Raw genomic sequence first — 18,948 nt, 5'->3', positions numbered from 1 at the left:
ATACCACACAGAAGGGGCTGGGACATCCAATGGCAGCCAAGAAGAAATCCAGTATTCAGGCAAGACGAGGGCCCCGTGTCGGGAAGCGAACACTGCAACACACAGAAGGGAACAAACAAGCAATACATACCCCCAGGGCGAGGGCACCCCAATAGTAGGTAAAAAGTTGGCAGCAGGTAGGAGATGACACTATAATGTCCAGCAAATACTGCAAATATAAAACACAAGGGGCGAGGACGCCCCAAGTGTAGCCAACAGGAGCCAGCAGCCAGGCGGCAAAACAACAAGCTGACCAGCAAATAACATTGGACATTAACATTACATTGCAATGCAGTCGGTAGGCGCTGTACACCCAGCGACTCACAATAGAGGACATACCATAAGTATCAGTGTCCTTGAGTGTTTTGAAAGGCGCTTTTAAATAAAATGCATTATTATTATTATAGATAGATTTCATGTTTACTAACAGCGCGCCTGCGCACGGCGACAAGGGGCAGAAAGGCTTATACGGCCATAGAAAAACAGTATACAGCTCTGTTAAAATCTACGTGTGTTACTTTTTGTTATTTTGCTAGTTGCTCTTTTTTAAATAAAAAACGGCCAGTACACACTCTCCCGACCCATCCCCAATCGTAATTTTGCCACCTAGAGCCTTTCCTAGGTCTAGGTTTCATGATAAAAAGGCAGGTTATGTACAGTGCTAATAGCATTACATCTGAAGGCTGCCAATGGGCTGACACTGATGTTGGTAAAACGTGCTTGATCAAGGTGACAACGTTTCTTCTCCGATGTTTTTGTACACTACATTGAGGAAAAGGGGGGAGTGAGCGAGAGGGCAAAGGATCTTGCTTGGATGTAAAACGATCATTCATGTGCCATAACAGGAGTGCTTACAACTGCAGGCAGTGTGCTGTTTGTGCTTGGTGCAGACTTGACGAGATACATACAAAATGTAAACATCTGCTTGTGCGACTTTTGGCAGATAGTTGTTCATAGAATATATGTTCATACACTTGATTAACCGGCATTTAAACGGAAAGGCGACCGTACCAAATAAATAACCTGGTGAATTTCAAACATCTAATAACTACACGTTAGCTAGCTAGCAGCGAACGTTAGCGTGTTAGCTGGACAACTAACCACTACCTCCAAGTCAGACATGATTCTCCCATCTTACATAAAATGTAAATTTAAGTTGAAAGGGGGGTATTGTTGAATATATGACCTGACATATAAACCATTTGAAACAGTACAGCTTGCTAGCAATGCTACCTACCGAATCTCAATAAGCGTTGCTAGCTAGCTAGCGCGCTACATTACCTGGACAAAATCAGCCCATTTCTGATGTTGCATTGCTACTAGATCTCAAGACTCTACTTGTAGATTAATCTACATTTTGTATTTCAATTGTAAGGAGATGAAAAACGGACAACAGATCTCTAATAACTTAAACATCTGTGTCATAACAACATTGCAATCGTTTATGCTAACTTTCGCTAGCTAGCACCACCACTAGTGTGAGCTTGCTAAAGCAAGTTACCAGTTTTTAAACAACTAGGATCTAATTACAGTTGGAAGTTGGTAATTCCGTTATTAACAATATGAATGCCCTCTCCAGCGTATAATCAATAGCATTAAGACTGTGCTAAAGTGCTTAAGTCTGTTACAATAACAACACATCAAAATGCTATGGTGCAACAACCTGCTTTATCACAAAAAACCTTTAAACTCATTAAAACCTACATTTCCTAAAAACCGGATGCCCTGTGCAAGGTATACAAATCATCCCGATCACATAACTAACTCTGCAAGTACAGTTGAAAATAGATCAGCATCTTAAAATCCCACTTTCTTAGACAAGTTATCCACAGCGTCGATAGAAAACAATATTGAACTGCGCGGCTTTCTGCCCCTCGCATGCGCAGTTGTTACCTTTTGTTACCGTGTGACGTTGCCTGGAAATCTATCTATTGTATTATTAGTATTATTATTATTATTATTATTATTATTATTATTATTATTATTATTATTATTATTATTATAAGCACAGCCAATATCATGGGCAGACAGGAGTAGCACAGTGATAGAAATGCAAGGCAAATATACACTTCTGGGGCGAAGACACCCCAGGTGTGAAAACAGACAATAATCAAACAGTGAAGAAATAACACAACCGGGCAGGAATAACAACCGGGGTGAGCAGAGTGCAGCCAGAGAGAGTAGAGAGAGATTGTATTGTAGATTGAATCTCTGGAGCAGCGTGACGCCAACGGTGCAAGGGCAAAGCGAACCACACTGGCCCGTGGAGCAACCGTACAGACGGGCTACTCTGTACAAACAATGAAGACGTAACGTAAATACAGGCACGCGAACACAAGTAACCGAGCTTGCGTCGAGTGTCACAACAATCGCCCAGTAATAGTAACATTCAGCGTCGAGAAACACCGTGAAAATAAATCGAAACAGTAAATGACAGTCCACTTACCCAAACGATGGCCAACATAGGCAGGCAGGCGTTAATACCTAATCCAAACTCGAAAGCGCACCACGACACAAGACCGCTCGTCAAATCCAGTTGCGGGAAACACCACTGATAACGCGGTAGCAGTTAATACATGAACAGAAAACGGCCTACCTTCCACGGGAAAGGCTGGCGGAGGCCAAGTTATTAGCCTCCAGTCGGCGAGAACAGTGCCTCGAGCCAGGGGCTAGGCAGGCTAGGTAGCCTAGCCAGCCCTCCTCCACCGAGCGGATAACACTCAGTCGAACACATCGTAAATGTGAAAGAGATACTCAAAGGAAAAAGCGACCAACGCCGTTTCATGGGGGGTGGAAAACCCACAGCCCCAACCCTATGGGTGCGAAACGAACAAAGCGTCAGGTCAATCCCAAAATCTCAAACGATTATCTCGACACCTGCAATCGAGAAGATGAAAGAGGTCACTTCCTGGGTTCACCGGTGTTTTGACCCCTGACGCAGGGTCACCGGGTTACGTCACCCAGGTCACGTGTTACTTTGTTGATATTAATTCTCGACCTGCTTGATCCGTAAGATGAATATTCAGTGCTGAAAGCACCGCCTCAGGCGGTCAGGAGGAACGAAATAGAACCACACCCATCCTTTTAATCCACAACGCCAAGTCTCAAAAGCAACCCAGGCCGTGAAGCTGTACTACTCCCGCGCGCCGCACACCCATAGAGTTTAATTTCACACAACCCATCTACTGCTCTCAAGTGGTCTCCAGTTCACTGGCCTGGTCTCTTGTGCTGCCCGCGCTTTTAGATAAGCCGGCATTGAGAGCAGCCACTCCCTAACACAATTAGCCTCACGCTATCAGCCGCAAAGCCATTAGCCCAGCGTGTCACCAGGGCCCTTTCCACTGGTGCCTCGGCAGATTAATTCAATGGCTGTTTCCCTGTATCGATCCTTCGATCATAAAAGCATAATTTTACGGCTTGCTTTGCACAACCCGCTTGCCCTCTGACGACCTCACACTGTACCAATGGCCCAGAATTGAGTGTCCTTCTGGTGTAGCAAAGAGGTGACCACAGGACCTCTACAGTACAGAAGGATGGCTATGGACACACCACCATTTACATTTTACATTAAGAACCTCCCTGATCCTTACAAGTCTGTCATTCGTTCATAGTTCAAGAGAGTCCTTGTGTACAAGCCCTCAGCAATGCAGGTGCAGGTGTGAGGCAGGAGAAGGCGAACGATGAACAAAATTCAAAAGACACCGCACACTGCTTACCGTTCTTTTTCTTACTTTATTTTTCAGAGCGCTCCAAAAAATCAAGAAAGAAAAAGAACAGTAAGCAGTGTGCGGTGTCTTTTGAATTTTGTTCATCTGTCATTCGTTCATTGACATTTCTTCTTATTCAGCTGTGCACCATGGTATACTCTGCTTTAATTGTGAGAGCTGCTACTTGTACAATAGACCTTTTTCTAAAACACAAATGGGGACTTGCAGTATCCCATTTCAGAGCATGCTATAGTATCGCAGCTGTACACATATTGTTGTCTGGTTGAAAGTGTGCAGCTGCACCGTACCTGTGCTGGTATCGAATTTGGTCTGTGTGCTGAAGACGTCGTGGGGGGAGAAGCTGATGGCTTCACTGGTGAAGGAGAGCAGGCAGCGGATGGAGGACTCGGGACGCAGCGTGGGGATGCTCTCCACCTGAGCAGCGGAGCAGGAGCCTAGAGGTGGGGGTAGGGATGGGGATGGAGGGGGTGGGAATGGAGGGTACACACACCATCAAAAAGAGCCTCTTTTTTCTCCTCGGCCTGTCATTTTTCATCCCTCTGCTGATCAGTCAGCAAACAGCACCATATCTCTTGCTTCCTTTCTTTCAAGCACACGCACACGCACACACACCTTTTCCTCTCCTCTGTTATCCTTCCCTTCAACCCTCTTGTGATGAATCATTCAGCTGCTCCATCCAGAGAGGAATTCCATCTTCCTGCTTTAAAGCCTTGGGCTTCACCTCACATTTACACTGACCTTACCTCATTCTAAAAAGAAAGGAACAAAACTAGCCAGAGGAATGTTCTGAATGGTACGCTTCATTGTGGTACAGTATGGCCAAAGATTCTTTTCATTCTAATTATCTTGTTAGAGAGAGATAATACTGTCTCTTGTATAGCCAGTGGTGTAGCCTACGTACAGTAGAACGCAGGTATACGCAGTATACCCACTTCAAAATTTCAGGGATTTCAGTATACAATATATATATAATATATTTCAGCATTGATTGATCCATTATTTAGAATAGCCCAAATATATACAGTATACGCACCTCAAAAAATGCTCAAATATACAGTATACCGACCAAAAAAAAGTAAAACTACACCACTGGGTATAGCCTTACATCTGGATTGCACTACCATCCTCAATATTATGAAGATCTTGATGCAAACATTAATTAGATAGCAAAGGACTTTTATATCATCATGGCCTTTGTGATTATGGGGAAGGGGCTGACCCCTTGTGATTAAAAGGGACGAGTTGACCTTCTAGCGACGCCTTTGTTGCGGGTTTACTGGCTAATTAATCTGTCAGCGAATCGCACGTGTTAACGAGAGGGTCCCCAACGAATGCCTTGATGTTTCACAGTGCAAATATTGTAAATATAACGGTGTAAAAAACATGGTGGGCTTCAGGGATAATGCATGGTGTGTGATGTATGTGTGATGTATTCTTGTTTTATTTTTCTTGCTTGTGTTTGTTTTTTGTTTGTTCCTTGTTCAATGAAAAAATAATTTTAAAAAAATCATGGTGGGCTACTGGCTATGTAGTCGGACTTACAGTCAAAGGGTCATAGGATTAATATTCCCCACACCAAGGTCGGGGTAGTGTAGGACAAGAATTGCAGAGTGAAGGACCACCATCCCCCCATGAGGTACCCTGGTGGTCATAGCACCGTTTCCACATATCGTTCCCAAGGTGCTGTTGTCATGGCTATGCCCTGCTCACGTGTGATGTGAGGGGTTCAATGCAGAGGTTAAATGCATGCCTCCTGCTCACACAAGGGTTAAATGCAGAGTTTGAGTCACTGTCCACGGTGCGACCCCGATGACAAACAGGAATCGATTTCAACTTCCACACTGAGAGGTCATATTCAGGATCGCAGACCTATGCCTCACGAAAACGTCAGTGGCAAGTCTGAGAAGTAAAGCTTACATTTGATAGTATTTTATGCCTTTATTTGATAGTACAGTATGAGATGGTGACAGGAAGCGAGTGGGACAGAGAGACTGACTCGAACCAGGGCATGCAAGTCCAAATGTGGGGGGCTTAGCACGCTACCTTTGGAAGTCTTAAGGACCTCATTCTGTTAGAAGGGTGTATGGCTGGCAGTATACAGTAAAACATTGGAATATTTCTGTTAAGTGACTGATGGCAACATGCCATAAAACCATCTGTATGAAGTGCACAACATTAAAACCTTTAGAGACACTACATAATAAGAACAATGAAATATGAGGAATATAAACATTGCTGCTACAATGCAACTCACCTATGAGATTGGTGCCTTGTTCTCTGGTGGTGAGAAGGACTGTGGCCTTCTGGTCATTTTTCCCAGGTGCAGAGGGAACCATGACCGATGTCTTGGCTGCACCATCAACAACCACCTGTCAAAACAATACCACAGAGCATGTTTACAGCCGAAAGGACCGAAGAAGAAGAAGGTAAACATGTTTGGATTCCAGTCTGCCAGACTTCCTCCACCAACCCACACCCACCCCCCTCCCCAGGACATTCTGTGAGCCAAATCAAACAAACAAAATAGATTGCCTGTTTCGTCATCTCAATTGAATATCTCACTCCAAACTCAAAGAAGGCTATTCAACAAACACAAACACACCACTAAACATGGCTTGACAAAACCCAATAAAATAAAACAGCCCACTGCTCCTGAAGGGGCCAGTATTGAAGTAAAAAGATCAGCTAATTAATGCAATCGATGGTGGTGCTAGGCAGCCCTGCCAGCAGAGCGACAGCTGCAGAGAGGATCGGCCGCTGGATGATGAGGTGATCAGATGCGGCGGCACGGCAGCCCACTTCTCAGACACGCGCCACTGACTCCCCGGGGTGAACCGCCACACCGGCACAACACTCACACAACACACACACATCCACAGAACACTCACACACATCCACAGAACACTCACACACATCCAGAGAACACTCACACACATCCACAGAACACTCACACACACCGGCACAACACACACCCCAGCACAACACACACACCGGCACCACACACACACATCCACAACAACACACACACATCCACAACAACACACACACATCCACAGAACACTCACACACCGTCACAACACACACCGGCACAACACACACACACACACCGGCACGGCACGGCACAACACACACACACACACCGGCACACACACACAGACACACACACACACAGACACACACACACACACACACACACAGACACACACAGACACACACAGACACACACAGACACACACAGACACACACACACACACACACACACACAGACACACAGACACACACAGACACACACAGACACACTTAGGTCAGCTTTTGGAGTTCATGGAGTTCTCTCCTAACTAGCTCATTTCAAATGCATAACGACCATCCAGGTTTCCCCTGGCCCATACTTAACCAATCAGCATATTAAACAAGCGTCTCATCTTTTCCCCATTAATGAAAGCAAATATGGTAGAACAAACCTTCTCAGTTCCTTGAGCTAACCAATTAAATGTGTACAATCTTCTCAGCTCAGACACGCCGATCAATTAATATGTCAAACAAGCCTCCCGGATCGGGCAAATAACTCGCTGACAAGTATAACAGCCCCTCTTCATCCTCTCCACCACATCAAGCCTCAAACCAACAAACCATTTCCCATACAAATCTATGATGTCAAGGAATAAATCAGCACATTGAAGAAACCTCTAACCGTCTAAGCAGCACTACCACCAGGGTAACCAACTGACTAACAGCACTGCTCTCACTGCTAGAAGACAACATATCTGGAGAAATTCACATCTGATTAGTGCACATCGCATTGTAGCGCCATGTGCTATGATCTGGTTTTCCCCCAGCACTTTATTGCTATGGCGGCCACCTTGACAAGAAACACCGACCACCTTGACTAGGTCCCCTGAAAAGATATGTTATGTAACATATTTCATGTTGTGAATGTCATTTCTAAAGTTGCTTAGCCAAAAAATATATACTTTTAATGCCCCACCGCCTTGACTAACAAAACTTCTGGGGGAAACACTGAATGTAAACTACGTAAGGGGGCATTGCTTTACCTCTCTGTATGTGCTGAGCTGGCCAGGGATCTCATAGTAGACGGTCACAGCGCCAACGTCTCTGGCCACGGCCACTCCGCTCTTGGGGTCCACCTCCAGCACCCCACTGGCTGAGGAGCGCCATGTGCCCACCATACCTGGAGACAGGAAGGAACAAACCACAATGACTTCCTGCTCATGGAAAAAATCCAAAACTGATGCTACTTCTGATTTTGTGCGCTGCCAAAATAAAAAGAAATAAGGTGACGCTTATTCATCTATTCTCTTCCATCTATTCATCATTTTCTATTAATTTATTGGGTCATAAAAATGTTGTTAAAAATCATCATCATCAACATAGCTTTGTTCATACTTAAAATACCCAAGGATAAATTCCATGTTCCTCTGAACAGTCTTGGTAGTAATAAACACATCCGATTCTAAACAGACACACATTACAGTTGTTGAGAGCGAATGGGGACTCTTGAAAGCAAGTATCCAAAAGAAAAGCCTGTGGAAAACAGAGGGTCTCCCCTGCTCTGAGAGCTGTTGGTCGCCTGTTCCGGCATGTGGAACCAGGAACAGCTGTGGCTGGGAGTGCCGAGTGAGAATGATGGATGGAGGTGCCTTCAATCCCTCAGTGGCTGACTGAGGTGGACATGCCATGTTTTTTTTTTTCTGGCCTGCTTAACTCTACTGCTAATACTGTACGAGCACTGAAGTGACATGGGTAGCTAACAACTTGAGCTAATTAGGAGATGGTGTAAGGACTAGTTGAGGGAAAAATTACAAAATGGGTTCAAAATGGCTAACTTAGTAAAGAGCTGTAGCACTGACTTGCATCATTGAGCTGGAGGCATTATACTATATAGGCACACTGGTACTCCAACCTTGGTCCCCATGGGCATGCAAGCCCATATGCGCAATCCCTCTGGTACTTTTAATCTATGCTAAAACCAGGAACTCTACTCTATGTACCTCAATCCTCACTTACTAGGGGTGTTAATCATGATGATGATACGATACAGTATCGATTTCTGGAGCTAGGGCATTGGACAGGGGCCAGCGATTCGAATATTTTCAATAAAGACTTAAGAATGCCCCACGATGCGATGCGATTCGATTAAATCGCTGGCCGATGCATCGATACATTTCCATTATTATATGGTTGTGACGTCATCGGTCGAATGCTCCATTCATTTCAACGGGGCTCCCCAACGTTCGCACGTCTGTTATTTTTCGATAACGGACGGGTTGGTCTATAACAGACCGCTGTCAATGGCAACAAGACTTTTCACTGCTAAAGCGACTTTTAAACAAATCAGCTGCTGTGATACAACACCTGTTGTCCTGGCTACCTAGCTGTGGCCTAGCGGTGTTCCACAACGGCACTGTTTTGTTTTGCGCAGCAACAATCTTAACATTAAATAGGCCTAAAGAAATGTCCCCGCCATGTGTGAGTCATTTAAGTATATGCATATAATAAGCGGGTTAACTTTCGGCGAGTCGGTCGCTTTGTGGAATAGCAGCACTTCAGAGAGAACAAGACCCCTCCGCTCCGCGTCGGGGTCTAAAGATTCTCTCTGTCGTGCTGCTATTCCACGGTAGCGACCTTCTCGCCGAACGTTAACCCTTACTTATTACTTAGACCCCTATCACTTACCATCAGCACCAATGAGTTGTGTGGAGAGGCAGACCACGTCCCCCACCAGCAGGCTGTGGGCCTGGTCGGGCAGGATGGCGTGCTCCACAGGCAGGGCCAGGTAGTCGGCCAGGCCGGGCTGCTCCGCATCCCGAACCCCCAGCAGCGTCAGGCCCACGTTCAGCGTGCGCACCGTCAGCGTGCCGTTCCCCTGACCCTTCACCACCTGCACCAGGTCATCCCTGCACACATGCAGACACATACATGGGGGAGAACAGGAGTCAGGACAAGCACACCAAACAACATAAAGCAGGGCCTACTATGCGGCTGACCCGGGTTTGGTTCCCGACCCGGGTTCGATTCCCAGCCCTTCCCCGTCTCGCTCTCCCCACTTGCTTCGTGTCACCATCTTCACTGTACTATCGCGAATTAAGTCTCAAAGACCAATTTTTTTTATTTTTTTAAGTGTTATTGTCACACTCTCACTGCATAAATTGCATTTATGAGTATTGAAATTCACAACAAAAAGTTGGCCTCAGAAAAAAAGGGTCAATGTAGAGAAAAAAGGACAAGAAAAGAAAAAATCCTGACATGATGAACAAATGGGGAAACATAAAAACCTTCCACTGATGTGTCTGCAGTACACACAAGAGAAACAAGCATAGACATGCAAACCACACTCGGCATTGGTATCTGGTAACAGACACACAGAAGGGACACATTCAACAAAATAAAGGTCAACCATGTGACCAGAATACAATACAGTGTGCAAGCATTATATACGGAGCAGGCTACTATAATTACCATATTTGCCATGCTTGCAGTCGCCGTATCGATTCTTACCCACTGACAAGAAAGCAGGGGCTTAAATAGGAGAAAAGTCTAAGAGATACAGCATCACAACTAACTGCTCTCTCATTCCACTCTACTTTTCAGCCTGTTTTGGAGGTCTATCACGTACGGCAGAGGAAGAAATGACTTTAATGAGATGAACGTTGAAAAACAAAAACAAATGTGAATTGCTAATGGCAGACCAATTTCAACATTTATATTTCAAGTCAAAACATCATCATCACTCCTCCTTAGCGCCTGACCCGAATAAAAGATGTGCAGTTTATCTTCCTTGGGTCTATTTTTAAGATTTAAGCTGCACCGAGGTCCAGACAAAATATTTCATTTTTAAGCATCGTCCAACACCGTGGAGCCCAGATGTTAAAAAGTGGGACATTCTAGGTAACACTTAAAGAGTGGCCAGCAGAGATTGTAGCAGCACAAAGTGCACTGTGTGTGTGTGTGTGTGTGTGTGTGTGTGTGTGTGTGTGTGTGTGTGTGTGTGTGTGTGTGTGTGTGTGTGTGTGTGTGTGTGTGTGTGTGTGTGTGTGTGTGTGTGTGTGTGTGTGTGTGTGTGTGTGTGTGTGTGTGTGTGTGTGTGTGTGTTTACACATTTGGCTGACCCTGACATATTACGGTGGTATCAACCAGGTGCCTTGAGCAAGCTCCTGGGAGTGGGTACTACTGCTGAAAGAAGATGGAGGTCAAGACTGCCAGCCAGGTATCTCAAAACTCCTCCACTATGAGAGTAAACCCCGAGGGACAGACAAAGGAGGGCAAAGTGAGAGAGACAGAGATGTATCCAGCGCGGCTTTCAATGTATCACAATCATTTGTCATATTTGTATGATCTATAATTGTCATATGCATTGTTTTCTATTTTGAAATTCTATTTGTATCTTCTCATTGTACAGAGGATTGCTTTTTGACGTGTTATTCATCAACCCTGGAATTGTTACAAACCAAGTTGGCAATAGCACCAGTGAATCCTGCCAATACAGTTTAAATGTAAATTCAATATCGAGAGACGGCAAGAGAGGAGGGGCACAAAAGAGAGCACTGAAGATGCAGAAATAAACACACCTAAAGGCAAAAGAAAGGTAGATTTGGCGCACAAGAAAAACGAGACAAAGACCGCTAGACAAGGGCATATTCCCCCAACAATTGGGAACAATTTAGACAAGGGCACATCCCCCAACACCAACAATTTCCTTTCTCTGTAAATATCCCATAACACTCACGCACTCACGCATGCACGCACGCACGCATGCACACACGCACGCACACACAACACACACCCACAACACACACCCACAACACACACCCACAACACACACCCACCTTCCATTCATCCAGATTAGCATTAGCTGTTCTCCGCCACACACCGTATAAAAGCAGTAACACCAAAATAAAATACAGCAGCAGGCTCGCTCGGGCTGGACTCCCCAGCCACCACTGCAATGGCAGCAGCAGCAGCAGCAACAGCAACAGCACTGGCAGACACGCCTGTGTGCCTCTGCGTTTGTCTCAGCCAGAGTGCTGCTTTCCCCCTGAGTGCTCTGTGTTAATGGGAGCCAGAGACAAAGAGAGAGGAACACTGAGGTAGGTACAGCCCCACACACCTGCATGATGCAGTATAAGTAAGTACAACGTGCAATGCACAATAAAGTATCTGGAAGTAACAATATGGAACGATGTTTTTCAGTAACAGAAATAAACCAATGTTTCACCAGCCAGCGTTAATGTCTTTCAGCTTTCTCGCCTAGAGCCCAGTCATTGATTAGACTGCACTTCGAGTTACAGACATCATTTGCTGCATAAATGCTCCATCTGATTTGGTTAAATGTGTTGATATGCAAAGCGTGAAGCATAGCTAATGCCCATGTGGCGAGGAATAGCATTGCATTAACATCAGTACAGACAACCGGTACAGTACAGACAACCGTAGTCAACCGGTAGGGCACTTGTCTACCATGTGGCCGACCCGGGTCCGATTCCCGGCCTGGGTCATTTGCCGACCTCTCCCAATCTCTCTCCCCATTCGCTTCCTGTCCACCTCTCACACCGTCCTATCATCAATCATCAAGTCGTAAAAGAAAAGAAAAAAACCTAAAAAAAAAAAATCTTTCACATATTTTCAAACGCACAGAAAGCTTCTGAAGACCTGCGGGTATACAGTCCCCTCATGATGGGAAAACCCACCACCCTCCTACTCCACTCCCATCTTGCCACCCCTCCGTATGGCGACCCCTGCCAGGAGCTGCTGGGGTGGCTGGGATGTGCAACCAATCCAAAACGCTGCTGCTAGAATTCTAACCAAAAACAAAGAAAAGAGATCATACCAAATCCAGTTCTTGGGCCATTACACTGGCTGCCAGCGAGATTTAGAATCGAGTTTAAAACTCTTCAGAGAGGCGAAAAGTCACTCAATGGCCCAAAATATACTGTACATATGCTAGAGCAATATCATCTCCCTGTAAGTCGCTTTGAACAAAGGCGTCTGCTAAATACTAATGTAATGTAATCATAAAAAAAGATGTCTTAGGACCTCAGAGCCTCCTCTACTGGTCGTGTCTAGGGTAAAAATCAGACAGGGTGAAATGGCATTTAGCCATTACATTATGCTGCCAAATGTTGAACCACTTCCCTGTTCAAATGAGAACTGGCCCAACAGTATGTACAGTATGGCCCAACAGTATGTAAAAGAGATTAAAAACAGCTTTATTTTCATCTGCCTTTGGTCAACATTCGTTATCAACTCTCCTTATCCCCCTTGTATCCTTAGTTTCTATGAGGTATTTATTTCTCTGTTCTCTTTCTTTTTGACTCAAGCACATTGAATGACAGTTATGTATGAAAATGTGCTTTACAAACCCTATTGCTATTGCTACGTATTTCCAGTAGCCACAGCAGAGGCATGTAAACCTGCAGATGCTCCATAGTTTGTATCTGCCTGAACTTAAGGCGGCCTGACATATTCATACATACATTTCCATAAAGCGTAGAGCAGGCTGCTGTTGAGTGATCTAGCCTCGGTTAGCATGTGACAGTGCTGACGCTAATGCATGCGCTCAATGGGCATTCCAACAATGACCTTGAGCTACAGTTGGGGTTATTTAGTGAACGCCAGCTGATCGATACTTTCAGGAAGAGAGTGAGAATATGAGAGAGAGAGAGAGAGAGAGAGAGAGAGAGAGAGAGAGAGAGAGAGAGAGAGAGAGAGAGAGAGAGAGAGAGAGAGAGAGAGTCAGAGAGGAGAGAGGGAGGGAGAGAGAGACAGAGAGAGAGAGAGAGAGACAGAGAGAGAGAGAGAGAGAGAGAGAGAGAGAGACAGAGAGAGAGAGAGAGAGAGAGAGACAGACAGACAGACAGACAGAGAGAGAGAGAGAGAGAGAGAGGGGGAAATAGACAGTCAAATAGAGGGAGAGGGAGAGAGAATAAGTGTGAAAGAGTGAGCGAGAGAGAGCTGGAGAAGAGGAGCATTAGAGTGAGGAACAAAGAAAGTCAAAGGTAGCAGGTAAAAGGGGCCAGGGATTTGCTCCATTTTCTAATGAGGAACTCCAGGGACTTTCTTCTTTTAATTAACTACAGAGTTCTCAAGGAATTTTGCAGAGCAACATCTTTAATCAAGGTCAAATTTCACAAAGAAAGAGAACTCTGTATTCAGTCCACTTTGCTAACGTAAGTGTAGTCTTCTGCTGGTATGTCTATGGGGATGAGATGATTTGTGTTTTCATCACAACTACAAACATACTCGCCAAATATTATATTTAGTAATAATAAATAATATACTTAATTTATTTTCATTTATATATATATATATATTTTTTTTTTTTGGGGCTTTTTTCCTTATTTCGAGATAGGACAGTGAAGACTATGACGGGAAGTGAGTGGGGAGACACAGATGTAATGGGGAAGGGTTGGCAAAGGACAACGGCCAGAATCGAACTGGGGTCAGCTGCGTAGCAGACGAGTGCCCTACCCTTTGAGCCACCGTAAGGCCAATAACATACTTTATTACAGGTTTTTTGTCACCCTTTTCTCATCAGAACCCTACGATTTTGAGATATTCCAACCAGTTCCTCTAATTGGAGAATAGAATAGAGGAGTCTTTTTTCTCGTTCCTCCTTCCATTGTTATGTTATGCTGTGCTATGCTATGCCACCATGGGACTTCTTAATTTCCTTGGGGATCAATAAAGTATCTCCACCCTATGCTACTCTTGTCCATCTCTCAGTCCTAACACAAGCCCCAGCAGTTCTCCATATCTTGCCAGTTGTTAACTCCCTTTTAGAGAACCATGTGGTTCCCTGTTCCCTGTGAAGTTCTCTCTTTTTTTACCATGAATTGTTTTGCAGAGGTGTGTACCGCAGTCTATGGATCCCTAGAATCCTCTAATGCGCACCTGGTAAATACTAAATGCCATGTTACAGGTTAAAGTTTTTTTTTTTTAAATGTTGTCTGTGAAATTGTTTGGCATACAGTATCACATTGCTAAAATTACATTGCCTTTGGCAGACGCTTTATGACCAAAGCGACTTACCAAAGAGAACATAATCATAGCCATCATCACTAGCAGATACAAAGTGCACAGGAAATATACAGAACAACATTAAAAAATAAAGCTCAAGTGCTATAGCTATCAGTATTAGACATTTTTCACATACAACATCTCAAGATAATGAAAAAAGGAGGCGCAATGTCTGGAGACATTGAGAATGGACTAGGTCCGAAACGTCTGTTGCTCCAGTTAACCTCTGACTGCTGTTGTAAATTTTCGGCTACAATATACATTTTTCACACAAGCCTTGTGTGCGCCCCCTTTTTTCATTATCTCGAGTGACTTATACTTTTTGGGAGTGGACGCACCAAGCAATACATGGGTCTAAAGTGCAGGCGCAGACGCCGACCTTTGTTGCTTTTTGTCATTCACATACAACATCTACTGCATGTAAAAGGAAAAGGTGAAGTGTGTTTCACTTTTCTCAAGCACTCAGATCTGACCTTCACACAGACAGACCGAGTCTATACGTGTGTTTCGGTCACTCTCAATGTAACACCACATAGACCCTTCAACACGACACACAACAAAACATACAGTACAAGTACAATACAAAATACAAGTAGATGGCTTAGTATGCCACTGTTTCCAATGGGACACCATTGACAGACCATATTCATAACACAGCCCCAGTGACTACATTCACCTGCTAGTCTGCAGATGGACTGCAGATAGAAATTAGCTTGTAAGCTATAATGTGGTGCCAGTCTTTTTTTTAACTTTTGAAACTAATGTGCTTTGCACATGGTCCCTGTTGAAATAAACAAATAAATTAAAAAAAGTAACATTAAAATACAGCCCCAGTGGCTACATTATTCACCTGTTGGTGGCAAAGGTAAGTTGCGAGTTGTGGCTGTGGAGCTGGTCACCGGCGTTGTCATGGAAATGCACCTGGAAGGAGAGCACGGTCCCCAGGGGGATGGAGGACAGGCCCTCCTTAGTGGAGGTGTGGAGAACTGGACTCGTGCTCAGGCGCAAGTAAGACACTGGCACCACCTGGTAACACACATATGGGCGCACACGCACACACGCGCACACACACACACACACACACACACAAAAAGATGAATCATTGTGTTTTGACAAAAGTGTGTCCAATTAATTACTCACAGATGTGACTGCATTTATTTGAATCTAAAAACTGTGTCGCATTAGAAGCTTGATAAAGGCGTGGATAATGAGATGTTCTGAAAAGCTGTACATATCTAAAAAACGAGTGCCTTAAAGCATAATGGATGGATTAACTCCAGTAAGTAGCATTATCAAGTTCCTTAATCAATGATGCATGGGAGTCACGTGGGATCGAGAAACGAGATGGACGTGTGAGAGAGCTGCTCCGTCGCAACTCCAAACTAAATTGATTTTATGAGACGATAGACTTCATATTTGCGGGGAATGTTGCATGAAACGTATGAGTGCCACCACGAGTTAAATAAGTGATAGTTTGGTGAAGTTAAATTAGACCAGTATGAGCGGAACGTCGAGGCAACGCACTGCTAAGCCAGGTGCTAACGATGCTAGCTCGCAGAGAACTACAGAGGTGACCAAGACACCACCTGGATTTGCCGAATTGCAAGCCGCACTTCAAAATGCTATGGAGGAAATGTCCAGATTCAGTGGAACTTTATCAACCCTACAAGCAGACGTGACAAGCGTCAAGAATGATCAAGGGCAAATAAAGACAGACGTGTCATCTATTCTACAGCGATTGGATGAGGCTGAGAATCGGATATCCGAATTAGAAGATGATCGAGAAAGCTGGAAACAGCAGGCTAAGGCGAATGCTAAAGAATGCTCTGAGTTGCGTGCAATTGTGACTGACATGGTCAACCGGGAGAAGCGGCTCAATGTGCGAATCTTTGGACTGAAAGAAAAGAAGGGAAGTCAGGTGAGGCTGCGTGAGCGCGTGGGGAACTTCTTTGCGAATGCATTAGGAGTGAATGTGGCCAAGTCGGAGTTGCAAATGGTTCATCGAGTCCCTTCTGAAAAGTCTGAGGACGAGGAAGCACCGCCGCGTCCTGTCATCGTTCGTTTTCACAGTTTTTTGGAGAAGGAACGTGTCATGACAGCAGTGAAAGCCAAGGCTCGCATGGGTACAGGAATACAATGGGACGACTGCAACGTATCTGTTTTTCCTGACATGACCAGAGAGGTGGCAAACCGACGAAAGCAATTTAATGACGCCAGGAAGAAATTACACGAGCTGAATGTCCGATTCACTTTTGCCCTTCCTGCCACCCTTCGTTTTACATGGATGGGAAAGAAGGTGAGCTTTACCGATCCCAACAAGGCCATGGGGCTATTGTGTGAAGAGCGAGTGGAATCCGGGGCCGACGACGGAGATCAGGACGAAGTGCTGGAGGAATAGGCTACCCGGCGGCGTTGCTTTTGTTTTCTTTTTCTCAGGCGAGCGGCTTGAAGCTGGAAACCTCATAGGTTTGATTTTGGACTAATACGTTTTGGATTCATTCACTGACTCTTTGGACAAAAGCAAGCCTGAACAGGACAATGATGTGAGTAGTCCTCAAATAGACCGACGAGGTCTGAATGGTTTTCAGTTTTTCACTCAATTTTGCCCATGTTGATAACGGCGGTGTGTTCTTTGTTGGTGTTAAGAGATATGTTGGGCATAGCTTTAAACTGAAGTAAGATATGGTGGTGTGCACGAATATGTTCATCTGTTACAACTATTAAGAGGGGAAAGGGGTGGGGCGGAGTTTGTAGGCATCTGTTTGTTGCGTCTCACGGACCATGTGTGGGCGGGAACTTTTCTTTTCTGCTAAAAGAAGTTTGGGGAGACGAGGGTGGGTTTTTCAGGGTTTGCTTTTTTGTGTTTTGATCTTTGTTTTGTTTATGGGTATGTACACAGCTGGGATTGTGGGTGGGTATTCTCCTCTGTGGGCACACTGTCTAATAGTATTACCTAATGGCTAAATTAATGAAAATTATGTCATGGAATATAAATGGCTCCCAGAATCCTATAAAAAGGAAGAAGTGGCTAAGCTACTTGAAGTCTCATCACGCAGATATTGCTTTAATTCAAGAGACCCATATGGAGGGTCAGGAAGCAGAGAAGCTCAAAAGAGATTGGGTGGGGCAGGTGTTTCACAGCTCGTACCGTAGCAAAAAGAATGGGGTGGCAATGTTAGTGCACAAAAAGTTGAACTTTGTCATGCTAAACCAAAAGAAGGATGAAGAAGGTAGGATGATATGTGTCCATGCTATTATTGAAGGAGTAAAAATTAATATTTGCAATTTGTATGCTCCAAACAAAGACGATAGCAACTTTTTTCATATGGTCAATAAGAATATTGGGGAACTTGATGAGGCTCAGATATTGGTGGGCGGTGACTTTAATCAAATACAAGATGCCTATTTAGACCGAACAACATATCATGCAGCAGTGCCAAGAGGACAGGTTTAGCTATACAACTTATGATGAAGGATCATGGTTTGATGGATATCTGGAGGGTGGTCAATCCTAGAGAAAAAGAATACACATTTTTTTCACACGTGCACAAGTCACACTCAAGGATAGACTATTTTCTAATTTCAAGAAAATGGCAGATATTGTAGCAGATTGTAAGATTGGAGCAATAGCTTTGTCTGATCATGCCCCAGTAGAGCTGGTAATGGAGCTGAAGTCAAGTAAGCCAAGTGGAGGTAGATGGAGACTTAATGTGTCAGTCCTTCAGGATACCAAAATTAAGGCATCTATGGAAACTGAACTTAATAACTTTTTTGATCAAAATATAGGGTCAACGGAAAAGATCTCAAGTGTATGGGAAGCCTCAAAAGCATTTATGAGGGGGTACTTTATCTCAAAGTCAAGCTATATGAAGAAAATCTCTACTGTGAGGATAAGGGAATTGGAATTCCAGATTAAGAGTAAGGAAGTCATGTTGTCACAATGTTATAGCGAACAGAGATTTAAAGAAATATGCAACTTGAAATATCAGCTCAATGAGATTTATAATAAGAAGGCAGAATATGCTCTATTCAGGTTGAAGACCTGTTTTTATGAGAGTGGTGAGAAGGCAAGTAAACTGATGGCCTCACAACTGAAGAAAAAGGATGCTAGTATGTTAATCCCTGCTATTAATAATGGTAGAGATGA

The 18,948-nt window shown here is 44.4% G+C and overlaps 1 protein-coding gene across 1 annotated transcript in view; it reads right to left on the bottom strand.

Moving 5' to 3' along the window:
- The window catches only part of nup210 (nucleoporin 210), an 81,610-nt gene that overhangs the window by 11,437 nt on the left and 51,225 nt on the right, over positions 1 to 18,948 (bottom strand). The window contains exons 31-35 of the mRNA XM_063208044.1: positions 15,652 to 15,827; positions 9,462 to 9,682; positions 7,820 to 7,956; positions 6,022 to 6,136; positions 4,055 to 4,201 (exon numbers count right to left, since the gene is read on the bottom strand). Coding sequence (XP_063064114.1) covers positions 4,055 to 4,201; positions 6,022 to 6,136; positions 7,820 to 7,956; positions 9,462 to 9,682; positions 15,652 to 15,827 — 796 coding nt within the window. The remainder of the gene's footprint in view (positions 1 to 4,054; positions 4,202 to 6,021; positions 6,137 to 7,819; positions 7,957 to 9,461; positions 9,683 to 15,651; positions 15,828 to 18,948) is intronic.

This window comes from Engraulis encrasicolus, chromosome 10, assembly GCF_034702125.1.
Source record: "Engraulis encrasicolus isolate BLACKSEA-1 chromosome 10, IST_EnEncr_1.0, whole genome shotgun sequence".
Taxonomy (NCBI): Eukaryota; Metazoa; Chordata; class Actinopteri; order Clupeiformes; family Engraulidae; genus Engraulis; species Engraulis encrasicolus.
This window is presented reverse-complemented; position numbering and strand designations above follow the sequence as displayed.